General features: G+C 37.8%; 1 protein-coding gene across 1 annotated transcript in view; it reads left to right on the plus strand.

The window, feature by feature from the left end:
• Positions 1-14,832, plus strand: part of LOC106520716 (glutamate receptor ionotropic, NMDA 2B) — a gene marked incomplete at its 5' end in the record, with an annotated part of 38,626 nt that overhangs the window by 1,192 nt on the left and 22,602 nt on the right. Inside the window, 2 exon segments of the mRNA XM_014012941.1 lie at positions 8,969-9,122; positions 13,308-13,433. Of these exon segments, the coding sequence (XP_013868395.1) occupies positions 8,969-9,122; positions 13,308-13,433 (280 nt within the window).

The following is a 14,832-nucleotide window of genomic DNA, read 5'->3' on the forward strand; positions in this document are numbered from 1 at the left end:
TTCTGGGTCCGGGGGGTGGGGGCACTGATTGGTGGGCCTGATGGATAGACCTTCATCAGAGCTAAACAACAAAAGAAATCTGAAGATCCTATATTTAATAGTTTTTGAGCAATAACCATTTTTGTATATCCATATACCCCTTTTTCAGATAAATTCTGGGTCCGGGGGGTGGGGGCACTGATTGATGGGCCTGATGGATAGAACTTCATCAGAGCTAAACAACCAAAAAAAATCTGAAGCTCCTATATTTAATAGTTTTTGAACAATAACCAGTTTTGTATATCCATATACCCCTTTTTCAGATAAATTCTGGGTCCGGGGGGTGGGGGCACTGATTGATGGGCCTGATGGATAGAACTTCATCAGAGCTAAACAACAAAAGAAATCTGAAGCTTTAATGTACAACAGTTGCATGCCCAGTCACCCCAACTTTGAAAGGAGCCCCCTCCTCAAATATGGAGTCTATCGTAAAACCGTTGGCTGGCGCAGTGTAGGTCAGACTCATCTACAGTCCTGCCAAATTTCATGTTGATCGGTGCAGCCGTTTTTGTGCTACGGTTGACCAAAAATCACTGAAAAAACAAAGAAAAAAAACCGTACGAAAACAATATGACTCCCTCTTACACTTCGGGGTCAAAACAAGTGCAGATACTCCCTTTAATGTCATATATATGGGACAAAAACATACGTACCCATTCTCACTCCCGACTCATCAACATATTGACGTTTGGTCAGCGTCGGGTACCCTCTCATGTCAGTTCTTAACGAGATGAGAAGGAGGAGGAGGAGGAGCGCATTGTCATATTTTTGAAAAGAGTAGGAAATGTGCGACAACTAACCATTCCAGACCCTAAATTTAACTTCTGTTAGCCATATACAGCCTATTCCCAACCACAGTACCTAAAACTAACCATTAATCCTGATTCCTTATATTAACCTCAGACCCCCAACTCAAAGACCCCTATGTGGCGCAACCTGGAAAAGCCGCGGGCGGCAATGACTGACACGAGGTGGGTACCCGACGCGTCAAGACTGGACGCAGATGGTACCTGACCAAGTGTCAATATGTTGACGAGTCGGGAGTGAGAATGTGTTGTTTTATTGCACAGAAATGATGAAAAACAAAGCCAGTTCCAAAGTAAGTCCACAAGAGTCAAATTCATCACTGTTTTTGTTGTCCAAGTGTCTTGGAGCTCATAGCACCAAATTTTTTTTACTCAGTTACATTTACTTGAGTAATTTTTTGGAAAAAATATACGTTTAGAAATAGTTTTACTGCTTCATACTTTTTACTTTTACTTGAGTAATTCACTATTACTATGAAGTATCACTACTCTTTATTGAGTAAAGTGCCTGTGTCTACAGGCTATACGTCACTAAATAAAGAACAAATATGTTTTAACCAAATCTGCACCTGATACAGACACACATCCACAATTAAGTAAAAATGACAGAGTCCATTTTTGAACACAAGCTTTGTTGAACTGATGTTAGTTTCTATCTGCTGAGCTATTTTTACTGTTTTAGCGTACATATACATACACACACACACACACACACACACACACACACACACACACACACACACACATATATATATATTTTTTTTCATTTTAGTCTTTAAAATACCAAGCATGAACATAAATTTATACATATTGTCTGTCTGATGACATCATTTTTAAAGCTTAAATCAGATGTTCTGGTCAGTTAGTCAATACTTGTTTAGCCTTTTTACCAAATTACGTTTTTACTCTTACTTAAGTAATTTCTTGGAGAAATACTTCTTACATTTACTTGAGAAAAAACATGTTGAAATAGTGCTATTCTTACCTGAGAACAATTTTTGAGTACTTTACCCACCTGTGCTTGTGGGTAAATCGTGCTTCATATTTTCTGCCTTATTAGTTCTTTCCTTGATGTCTTTTTTTCATGGTTTGTTGTTGTGTTCCCCTTCCTGAATATTTTTCCTATTATGATTTACTGTTATTTCTGTTCAGGTCTTGTCATTTGCTGTTCGTCTTCAGAATTAATTATTGCTCAAAAGGTCTTGCCACAGTCCTACTGATTTGTTCTTTATTTAGTTTCTTAGTTTATTCTTGCATTTTGTTCGTTGTGTATTTCTATGTAGTTTTCTTTTCTTGGTTTATTATGTCCTCTTTAGTTTCTCTCATGCTATTAGTTTCTCTGCCTCCCGGCTGTTTTTATTGTATTCATTCTTACCTGTAATCTCATTCACCAGCGATGCCTCGTCATCCTCATGTGCTTCGACTGATCTTCCACTCAAGCTCTTGATTTTTTACTGTTCAGCACTGGATTCCTGTTTTTATGAGTTTTTTTTTTTAATTTAATTTAATTTAATTTAATTTTTGTCATCTTTGTTCCGTTTTTTGTCCCGTTTTTCTGTTCCTGGGTTTAGTCTGTGTGAGACGAGCTCGCTGGTTACAAGACGCGAGCAAGCTTCTTTTTTTTCAACCTGCGCGGTCCTTAGCGTTTTTGTACCAGGAGCATATTGATGGGGAAATGCAGACTGACGAAACACCTGTTACAACACCAGAAAAAGTACCGGTATGCTGAGAAGTAAAATTTAGAAGTGGTGGTACTGTGTGCGTACCGACCCACTTAAAGCACTGGTTCAGTCTTTTTGTGATTTTAACAACAAGCTATAAAAATGTTGAGGCTTTTATTTGATAATATATAGTCAAGCTTTTTTATTATCAGTTTTGTACTTATAAACCACATTACCGTACTTTTGTTCGGGGCAGAGTCAAGGAGTGACCATGGCCACCATAGAAAAATCTGTGGAACCCCTGCTTTGCCAGCAGATATTTGACACAGAATTTTCAATTTAACTGCGATCCAAAAAGGTTAAAAAAATTAACAAACAACTGCACTTATTTTCTAACACTATGCTTCATTGTTGCCTATTATAATAATAGATTCCAGTTGTTTTGTTTTGAACCTTTTTTGGATTGATCATGACCTGGATGACTAAGAATCTTCAGCACTGCTCAGATAGGTCATTCTCATGATGTAATTCTACAGTCGTCACTAGTAAATGAGAGAATGACCAAGAAACAGGAGTAAATCCTCAGCAAATTGCTATGTTGGAAAAAATATGACATTTTTTCTGGGCCACACCCGGGGTCCCAGACTGGCCACCCCTACAAAAATTGTCTCACTACAACACACTACTGCTTTTGTTTGTGCTTGCTTTAAATTAATTACATTTCTGCTAAACATGAATGTTTAAATTAATTTTGTTTGTTTGTTCAACTGTCAGCAGACTATCTCTTTAACTAGTAGACTGATTGTAATGGGACTACAACTAATCAACTGTAAAAACAAACATTTCTTTAAATAAATAAAAAATAAATAAATAAATAAAATATTGAGCTAAAATCTGATGGGATGTTAACTGAGAGAAGTACTATAAGGTCTAACAGATTGTGTGACATCACTATTATTGTGTGACATGTCTGTTATTGTGTGACATCACTGTTATTGTGTGAGATCACCTAAAATTATTTTCAAGATTTGATCAAAACATGCAAAGCTCTGTCTTTTGTCAACATAGAAGATGAAATTTGTTTAAAATTCTCTTTAAAAGATGGTGGGTGATATATATACGTCGTTCTAAAGATTGGTAGGCCTTTCATTTTATTTTTTGCAAGAAAAATGAAATTATTAAATCGTAACAATTGAGTAGGTGTAGTACTGAAAATTGTAAATAATTTAGCTTTTTGCCTTTTTTTGCAGGTGGGGGGTGGGGTGATCTTTTTTAAGATTAAAAAATAAAACAAAACTAATCAAAAGAATGGAGGAAGTTTCTGTTGCTCCCAAATGTTTTTTTTTTCAATTACAGAAAAATCAAACTGATATTAAACTTAGCATGATTATTTTTTTTAACTGATGTGATCACGTCAAAAACATCTAGAATAACTTTGATGATGTAGGTGAAAACAGGGTTTTATTTTAAACTGTGTTATACACAGCTTATAGGGGAGCTGTCCGGAAGGCTGGCTCTTTAACATGAAGTTTTTATGTTTTATATTATGAGTAATTGTTTTTTGGGTCAATCCTTTGCAAAAAAAATAAAACCTTTTTACAAAGTTCAGGGTACTTTGCCTCATATAGAAATAATTCAGTCTGCTTATTCACTTTTGACCTAAAACACATTTTCATATTGACATCGGTGTCAAGGCAAGGTTGTGGTCAGTTCACATGTTTTGACTTGTAGGAGCCAGCTGTGCTCCTGTTGACTGATCTTGGTGTTTTGTTAATGAGGAAAGAGGCAAAAAGATCAATAAGATCCTTAAAGGTCCACAGTTAGAAACCTGCTGAGTGGTTCTTTGTGTGAACATTTCCACCAGTAACCTTCAGAAGTCACGGACAAGATCAGGTGTCCACTTTTGCCTCCGCAATGACACTTTTGCATGTCAATTTATATCAAACTGCCCCATTTCATGTCTTACATAACGCCATTATAACCACCCTGGCGGTATCTTTAGTGGGTATCGAGCTGTAAATGTGGTCACCTGTATTAAGCTGTCAGTCTGAGTGAGAGCGAGATAATGCTTCTTGTCCCGCTCACCTCCACAGATGAACTGTCATTAAGAAGCAAAAAGGCTGCRTTCATCTGCCTCTGATAAAGACAAAGGACATTTATCCATGAAATATCACAGACAAGAAGATACACGTATGCACGCACATCGACACAAGCAAATTTAAAGACTCTTATTATGTTTAGTCTGCACTATTTTTCAGTACCAAATACAATTCACTGTAGTTTTGACATGACATTGATTATCAGTCAGCTAATTAATCAAGTCAGTTTAATGAAAAAAGCACCAAGTCTAAAATAAAATGTTAAAGGGGCCAATATTATGTGTTTCTCAGACATATATTTAAATACTATACCACAATAAAGTATCTATGTCACCTTTAGCTGTTATTAAAATGCTGTTTTTAAGTTTAAATAGAAAATAAACTTATCTTCTCATCACTTCCTCTTCTAAACCTCTTCCTCTTCACCTTGAAATTGGCCTCTGTCTCATTAAGAACCACCTTCGCTTCTGTCTCGCCTATTTCGCATGGGGGTGGGGGCGGGGGGGGGGGGGGGCTGCCATGATGCAGTTTACTTGGCATCTGAAAATACATTTCCTCAAAGGTATTTTTAATCTGAAAAGAGCTTCACTGAGTGAGAACTAATGTTGAGAGCTCAGCAGACAGTTAAGTTTCACTTTCACTTTCACCCGAGAGCCTGCAGTAGTCATGGGCGGGGTGTGTGGGGGGAGGACGGGGAGGACGGGTGCTCTTCCATGAGGAAGCTCGGTTTAAAGACACGTCCCAGGGGTGTTTCTGGTCCCCACCTGTCGTTTTGCTTCTCAGCATGGCTTCTCAAGCATGCATGAATGAGTCAGAGCAAGGCTTTGGGCATGTTTTTATGAGTATATAACATTATAACATGATATAAAACTCAAAAAAGTTCATTTTACATGATATTGCTCTGTTAAAAATGTCACTAAAACATTTTCATTGTTTAGCTCTCTTTCTTAGTGTAAAATTCTAGTTAAAGACTTTCCACTGACATTTTATTGTTATTTAGCTCACTGTTCATGTTAAATTCAAATGTTAAATAAATGTTAAATTTAAATGTTTAAATTCTACATCTAAATGTGTACGTGTAAATGTGGAAGATATATCTTAAATGTTGTGGCTAAATGTTGAAGTTTACAGCTAAGTATTTTGTAAGAGAACACAGCCTTTGCTGTTGGTGCTTGGCTTTTGTTGTGATGTCACCATTCTGTGACAAAAGCAATGCTGCTAACGCTTCCCTACAAGACATCACACTTGCAGCTGTGGCCGATCTAAATGGAGTGTACTTATTTAGCGCCTTTCTATCAAACCAGGATACTCAAMRTGCTTCACACTACAATCTGTCCTCATTTACCCATCCACATTCATTCAGCACTGCTAGATCTCTCTATAAGTTAATACAGGTACTTAAAATCACATTCATACACTGATGGGACACATCAGAGGCAGTGGGGGTTCAGTGCCTTGCCTAGGGAGAAGCGGGAAATCGACCCGCCAACTTTTACATTCGAAGAGCGACTACCCTAACCGCTCAGCCACAGCCGCCCATGTCCATCAGCTGATGCATGAGCTGCCCTTCAAATTCGCATTTTGAATTTAGATTTTCAATGCCAACTTCAGTAGCGTTAGCAGCATTATTAGCGTCAGCTGGTGATTTTGTCTCAGGATGATGACGTCACAACAAAAGCCGCACACCAACAGCAAAGGCTCCATCCTGAAAAACTGAAATGTAAACTTCAACACTTAGGCACATTTAAGTTTTATCTTTTAAATGTAGTTTTACACATTTAGATTTAGACTTTAGTATTTACAGATATTATTTAAAATAGAAACTTAACATTTAGTAAAAATTTTCAAAATGAAAGAACAGTGAGCTATAACAAAAAAATGCTAGTGGAATTTTTTAACATTTTATTTTACACTCAGTGCCTMATAGCTGACAGACACTAAGCCTTATTGCTCATTTATTAAAAAGGTAGTATTGATAAGAAACAATTTTATCAACTTCAACATTGCTAATTTAATTTAGAAGTGGGCAATAAAAGGTTCTAAACTCTTTGCTGTTTCTGCTATTTCTGATAAAACTCACTACTGTAAGCACTGGCTGAGGTTTTTTAAGTTATAGAAGATTTTAACATGTTTGAAAAATTACTGCAAAGTACTTTTTTGTCAGCTGTTGACTGAACACTCAGAAATTCTTTACAATTTGACATTTTTCCGAGACAAAAAAGAAAAAAGTAATAGATTTTGCTAAATACTTTTAGATGATCTACATTTTTCCAAACTCAGCTCTATAAGTCAGTGTCTGTTTTCAGAGGCTGCACTGACTTGTGCGCCTCCCTAAAACTCCTAATCTAAAATATTAAAGGCAATATACTTTGAATTTAGCCTCGCTTGAGGAGACGCACACAAGCACTAGCTAAGACACACAAAAATATACACGAACACAGATCCTCGCTCAGTCATTCTCAGCAACACCCACATGGGTCACTTTCATAACACGGAGAGAACAAGTCGTAGGAGGGAGCTGGAGAGCGAAATGGTGAGACAGGAAGTGAGCACACTGCTGGATCCACTCGTTCTCTTCCTCCAGGAGGGTGTTTTGTACATTCAGGCACTCACACATAAACCAATCATACAACTCTACATATATGCTGGCAGGATAAAATGTGTTCATTCACATAAACAAACATTTTGTCACAGACACTTTGGAAAAAAAACTGCAGGGGAAGTGGAAAGCAGATGTTCCTTCCTGTAAAGGTCCACTTCACAGGTAGGGAACAAAGGCTCACTCATTTTCTTATTTCATTTTTGCTCCCTTTATGACTCACACACACTCCTGCTTTGACTCACACAAGCAAACTCAAACTTATTAACTCACAGAGATCATCTCGTCCCACTTTACCCCGATGCTTTAAGGCTATAAAATTTGGGCTAAATATACCACCTGTGCTGAAGTTCTGAAGGGAGGGATGCTCAGGTAGAGGAAGGCTTCGGGCCGGTTATTTCCAGCAACCATGACCCACTGTGGTAACCCACTTTCTCCCCCTCTCTCTCCATCTTTCTCCCTGTTTTTGTCCCCTGGTAATCATCACGAGTGTCCACTTCTAAAGCTGTTGTATGGAAAGTGTGTTGGCTTCCAGTCGCTGCCCGCCACACTCTGTATTTGTCTTTTCCGTCTGCGTTTTCATTCCTCGCTTTGTCTCACTGGATTTTGATTATTATTTAACACTCCTAACTTCTATTAAGGTGTTCCATTATACCAAGCTTTACTTTTTTTATAACCCAAAGTATATTTTGACAACTAGAGAGTGCGTCTTAGCTCCTACATGCTTTGTAGATTCTAATGAGGAGGGCAAAAGTGACTGTGTTATTCCTACGAGTATTGCTCTTTAAGATTTTGGCTCATGTGCAGGAAGAGCTGAGAAGACATAATATTCACACTGAATATATTAGTTGAAACTGTTTTCCTAAAAGACTCACACACATTTATTAATTCCTTCAACCTGTTAATTAAAAGAGCAAAAAAAAGCAATAAAGGACAGGATGTAAAAGTGTTTTCATTAACGAGAGTGTTTGCTCTTTGTCATTAACCCACCTGCTGTCCTCAGGTCAAAATGACCCACAAGGCCTCAGTTTAAAAAAATAAGGCCTCATTTCAACCTAAGGCCAACAGAGGGGTTAAAATGTAGAGCTTTCTGTAAAGATGGATCACTTTTGTTTTTATCAAATTTTCAGCCAATAAACGTCCAGGTTTTAAAAGACTTTAAAACTGTGTGGATATCATGTTAAACTCCTTTTCACTGAGGGCCTATTTTGTGTTTAACTTTAACTAAACACAAAACATCACATTCCTCCTCCCACTGCTAAAACTGAACACCTCTAACAATAACTGAGCTCTTCGTGGTATTTCCTGCATAGAAACAGTGTTTAATATGTCCCCTTGTAAACACTGAAAAGTACTATATGTATAACTGAATGTGAAATTAATAATAAAAAAAATACTATTAAAAGTAAAAGTAATAGAGTTTTACTGACAGTTGAGTTTTGGTGAGTWGCTGCARTCTTGAATTCTGAACTCTCCCACTTTCCAACAAGAAAAAGTAGCCGACAAATATGCAGTGACACTGTGAATTTAGCTGGCTACTTTTGAACCCTGTGCACCTCCACCTAGTGGTAAGATGTTGTTACTTTGCAGGTAAAATAACTGATGCATTTTGGGAGATGTAGTCAATGCTGGTTTTATAGCAGCTTACGCTTATTTTAAGAAATGAATAAATCTTTGAAAGCCACATGCTTTAGAGAGATATCATTTTCATCATTTTCACATAAACCAATAATGTCTCTTTGTCTTTTACACCTCGTTTCCCAGGTGGTGTTAAAAAATGCCCACATGGCTGTCGGATCCTTGACTATCAACGAGGAGAGGTCAGAGGTCATCGACTTTTCTGTCCCTTTCATCGAGACAGGAATTAGTGTCATGGTTTCCCGCAGTAATGGCACCGTGTCTCCCTCAGCGTTCTTAGGTGAGCGGTGAAGATTAGTCAGAAACAATGTTTGACCCTACACTTTTTATAAAAAGTGAAGTTATTCAGCAGAGAAAATATTCTTTCTTGGAAGCTGTAACTGAGCTGTAAGTAGAAAAACACTCAACTAGAAGATTTTGCTCATTGCAGTGTTCACTATCTGTGCTAGCTGTGTTACAGTTACAGTTGGTCAGTCAGGAATAGACTTGCTATTTAACTTTGCACTCATGTAGGCAAATGACTTCATCATCAGCGCAAGTGTTTACATACTGGTTGTTAGTAAGTAAAGTTTTATTTATAAAGTGCCTTTCACAGAAATATATTCACAAAGTGCTGTTCAGTCATCATCAACAATGTAAAAATGGTGGAAAGACAAAATAAAACATAATAAAATATGAACATAATGAAACATCAAAAGAGGAAGAATAAATTCTAAATTGCAACTCAGACACACGATCGAGGCAGAGCCTGACAAGAGGTGAGTGATTGTGTATACAAGACTGTACACATCAAATAAGAAAAAGTGTTGAATAAAAAAGAGGGGGAGGGGTGAAATTTAAGCCATATATACAATAATACAAAAAACAACAGAGAAAAAAAGGCAGGAGGATTACACCGTATATTCAATAATACAAAGACCCATAGTTGGCGAGCAGACAAGGGGTAGGATGCCATTTGRATGAATGGTTAGCTAAAAGCTTGAGKAAAAAAGTGGGTTTTAGGTGTTTTTTGAAYGAGACAATGTTATCAAGAGAGCACAGATTAAAAGGAAGTTCATTCCAGAGCCTGGGGGCCACAGAGGAGAAGGCACGGTCACCACGGGTCTTAAAGCGAGTGAGGGGAACCATAAGGAGATTTTGATCCTGTGAGCGTAGGTCCTGTCTGGGGTTGTAAGAGGAAATGAGACTTTTAATGTATTCTGGGGTTTGGCCATGAAGAGCTCTGAAGGTGAGGACCAGGATTTTGAACCTGATTCTGAATTGAGCAGGAAGCCAGTGAAGTTCTGCTAGGATCGGGGAGATGTGGGTGAATTTGGAGGTTCGAGTTAGGAGTCTTGCTGCCGAGTTTTGGACAAGCTGAAGACGATTTAACTGTTTCTGGTTTAGGCAAGTGAACAAGCTATTACAATAATCTAAGTGGGTAGAAATGAAAGCATGAATTACCATTTCCAAGCCTGAAGTGGACAGTAGGGGGCCAAAATTTAGAGATATTACCAAGCTGAAAGTAGCATGTGGAAACCAGATTCTTTATGTGTTTATCTAGAGACAGATTTGAGTCAAAATTCACTCCCAGGCTGCGCACATTCTGATGAACAGTTGAACTCAAAGAGCCGAGATGTTCTTTTATCTTAGGGATTTTATTTTCAGGGGCCAGGGTTAACGTTTCTGTCTTACTAATGTTTAGGAGCAGCAAGATGTCAGACAGCCACTAATTAACTTTAGTGACACAATTTATGAGAGAGGTTAGCTTGTGTGTGGTGGAGTCATTAAAGGAGCAATATAACTGCAGGTCATCTGCACAGAAGTGGTTTGAGATGTCAGGGAAATTTTTGATGACCTGAGTCAGGGGGCGGATGTATCTTGTTACAGCAAGGTTCCACTAAAAGGCACACCAGTTAAATTAGATCAAACATAATCTTGGGACTTGAACAATATAAACAACAAGCAAGGAATCAATAAAAGACTTAAGTATTTATTTTAAATCCAGGATTCTTTAGATTGTATTTGAGCCTCATGCCCCCAGAACCGGGGCAACACAGTTTTTTTCCGTTTTCTATTTCTTTTAACTTCTTTTAACTTAAGATCTGTCAGTTGAACCTGGACATGTTTGGTATCAATAGAAAGCTAAGAATCCACCAAAAACAGTTCAAACGACAAGCAGTTGAATCAGAAAGTAAACGAACTGTGCAAAATGGCCTCATTGCAAATCTGTAAATACATTACAACAAATCTGTAAAGGAAAAATTTCTGACATTTTTTTAAAGGAAGTCAAAGTAGATACCTAAATATGTTGTAAAGTGGGTTGAAAGTTTTTTTACTTGATTTTGAGCGAATATGGTCCAACTGAAGCCAAATATAATTTCTCATTATTTTACATAATATAAATGGTGACAAATACATATTTGGATAACTTTTGAAAAACAGACATTCAGTAAAAGGTCTTTTAAGGCAGGTAAGAAAAAATAAATAATTTTTGGAAGTAAAAACTTAACATTTGTTAACATTTATTAATGGTACCATCATGGTCCATCCTATGCAGAATGGCAAAATTCAAAATAATTTCTTTACTAAAACCACTGTAACTTTGCTCCAGTTAATTTTAGCAGCATGATTCTTTGCACAGGTAATGTCCACAAGTGGATTTATGGTTTACAAGAGTTTTTAGTCTACTTCATTATGGTTTTAAATAGGTTATATACTGTCTAATGAAAAACATTTTCAGGCAAGAGTGAAATATTTTTTTAAAAATTATGTTTCATCCCCAATATCTCTAAAATCACAGCAGCTGTTTTAATAGTTACACTTCTGATGAAATCTCTCAAGTGTTAGCTTTATTTTGATATCAAGATTATTTAAGTAGAATTTGTAAATGCTGAGATACACTCAACTACATTTCGTCATGGTGTTTTGAGCAAAAACTTCAAGAAAACCCCTTGGGACTTAAGAGGTTAATCCTTGCATAAACAGCTGTGTTTGTTCCTTTAACTCCACCTACTGTTCGCCTAAATATTGCATTTTGCAGATGTGTAGAATCGAGGATGTGTAGAAATAAAGTTCAAAACAAACATACAAAAGTAACAATAAAGATGTGAATATTTATTTGAAAGTAATAAAATTATCTGTTTTTACAAATACTAATATCCTAACCAATAAAGGTAGATAACCTGGTGTGCAAAACTGATTTAACAAGACAAAAACCAACGCTAATTAAACTGTTGCTACTAAAACCACTCTTCATTTTATGCTCAGCAGTATTGGACTTGGAGAATGAGTATTTCTTAACTAGAAATCTGACTTAAGGATATTTTTTATAAACTTTAATATTCCAACTATCATGTTTAATCTGCAATAGTTTGTTTGTTTGGGACCCAGGAATACAGTGAGAGGAGCAGCGGGTAGAATCCAAAATTATTTAATAGAAACAAAAACAAGTGTAACAGAGAACCAGGACTGAACAGAGTTATGTGTGTCTGAGCTTCTGACAATGAAACTGAGGGGTATCAGTGCTGGGAGGATGATTGCTAAATGAGGACAGGTAGGTTGATCTTAAACTGCAGACATGTGGGAATACAGCTAAAAAATGAGGTTGACTAAATAAAACAGTCTGAAATAAATCCAAACTAGGAACTAAACACAAAATAAACCCAAGAATACACAACCATGGTCAACCAACAAAAAAAGGAAATAAACCAGTTACTCACAACCATTACCGACTGAATGAAACATTAGTGATGTAGCTGCTTCATCAAAATGTGTCAATATTGTGTAACAATGACGCATCAGTGTCTGTGCTGAAAGTCTAAACATCTCCGAGTGTAATGGCTGCTTTGCTAGAAGCCCACACCTACGTCTTCAATAACTGCCCCTCAAGTTTACTAAATATACAAGAAACAACTTTTATTTTAGGGGTTGATTTGGGCCCCAAATGTTATGTTTTGATAAAAGATGTTAAAGTTTACTATCGTTGCACTGAGGTGTATGTGTTCTTTTCACCAGCATATAGATCTTGTAGTCTGTCGGTTTAGGTTGACATTCATTTGTCCTTCTTCAGAAGTTGAACAGAAAATGATGTAAGGTGGTGAAAGCAAAGCTTCAGCACATTTGCACTGAGAGAAGTTACAATGAACTGCATGACAATACCGCTAACTGCTTATTTTTTTCCTCTCCGTCTCTTTGCCCTCTTATGTTTCCCACTCCTACTCCATTTCTCTAATGCTTCCTTCCTCTTCTAAATCTGACACACCGCATTTGCATATCTCCCTTCCTCTCTCTTCTCACTTTGTTTTTTTTCTTTCTCTCTGCCGCCCTTGCTGAAGGGAAACTCTTCCTCCCTCCTCATGTGCCTCGTTTCTCCTCCATCGTCTGCCTCCTCACAACCCGTTCCCTTCGTGTGTCCATGCTCTTCAATTCCTCCTCTCCCTTTATCTTTCCCTCTCCTCTCTCCTTCCCCCGTCCCCCCCTCCAGAGCCCTTCAGCGCAGATGTGTGGGTGATGATGTTCGTCATGCTGCTGCTGGTGTCAGCAGTGGCTGTGTTTGTGTTTGAGTACTTCAGCCCTGTGGGCTACAACCGCTGTCTGGCTGATGGCAAAGGTGAGAGGCCCGAGCTCAACTCTCACATGGTGTGGATTTGACCTSTTCCACAAAACAGATGTGAATTAGTGCATATTCTTTCAGTTTATGTTGTCTTCTACTGCTCTCACTCAAACTGTTCGAACAACAGATGCGAGGCAGGCAAGAAATCATTGCAGAAACTTTGACCTCTTCAGTGTGTGTGAAAAGCAGTATTTTCATTAAAAACATTTAACATTGGATTAAAACACCCCCAGTGGCCATAAAAAGTGTCGAGCAAATATGAGCATCATGCTACAAGATTTTCTTTGATAAGTTGTTTTTGTGAGTCTGGTACATTTCTAATACAGCTGATAAATATTTTCACTTTAGGAAACTTTCCCAGTAAAGAGTACATTTCATTTCAAAAGTCTTGTGTACAGAAATTTAAATCTTTGTAAATACTTAGAATATCTCCTGCATTTGAACCTCTGGCTCATACACAGGCTGAGTTAATGGTCTATGGTGAGAAAAAAATGGAGATTATTAAAAAAATAAAACTGGCAGTGCCCAATATTAGCATTTTTACAAGTACTCGTAATTGTACAGAATGCCCGATTCTCAAGACTGAGCCTTCCTACACAGTTCCGCTCAATTCTAGCTTACCTCCTCTGCTCCGTCTGGGATTTTCCCAAGGATTTTCCCGGTAGAATTTTAACCAGTCCAGTTAGCAAACAGAAGGAGTTTTGAACGACGACATCGATTTTCTGCGCCGTTTTTCAAATCTGTTTGTAGTTTAGCAATGGCAGTGGAGGAAGTGAATGAAGCCAGTTCGTGTTGACAAGGTTTCCAAATTAATTTAAATTTGTCTCACAAAGCCTGCAGCACACGTTTACAGCCACCTCCTTCGACTCAGTACTTCTATCTTCCCAGTAGAGGATGGTTGGTTACAACGCATGCAGTTTCTGGTTAGCTTCTTAGCTTAGCCTCCTTCACAGTCGAGCTGGCACACTGCATACGTCACAGCCAAACATTAGCGATTAGGTAAATCAGATCCAGTTGTTTTAAACTTCAACAGAGTCCACACCTGCAGCAAGCAATCGTTTCTCAATAGCCAAGGTTCCACACCGTCCGTACGAAGGAAAGCGAAGAATAAGGGGCTAGTTTTTAACCAGGCTACTGAAGCCAGAAAAGATAAGAAATGTGTTTTTTCAAAATTGTACAAAGTTCTAACTTAGTATGTACTTGGYATAGGCAAGTACCCAAGCTGAAGAACTCATACTCTGTTTGAAAAATACTAGTATCAAGACACATCTAAAAAACACTTTCCTACAGGGGTGCCAATAGAATGTGGGGTGGGAACAATACCTCCCCATCTTCTGCCCCTGAGTTCCAAGCATGGGTGTAATTTGTGGGGGGTTGGGGGGGGGGGGGGGGGGGG

This window comes from Austrofundulus limnaeus, unplaced genomic scaffold (assembly GCF_001266775.1).
Source record: "Austrofundulus limnaeus strain Quisiro unplaced genomic scaffold, Austrofundulus_limnaeus-1.0 Scaffold96, whole genome shotgun sequence".
In the NCBI taxonomy this organism is placed as follows: Eukaryota; Metazoa; Chordata; class Actinopteri; order Cyprinodontiformes; family Rivulidae; genus Austrofundulus; species Austrofundulus limnaeus.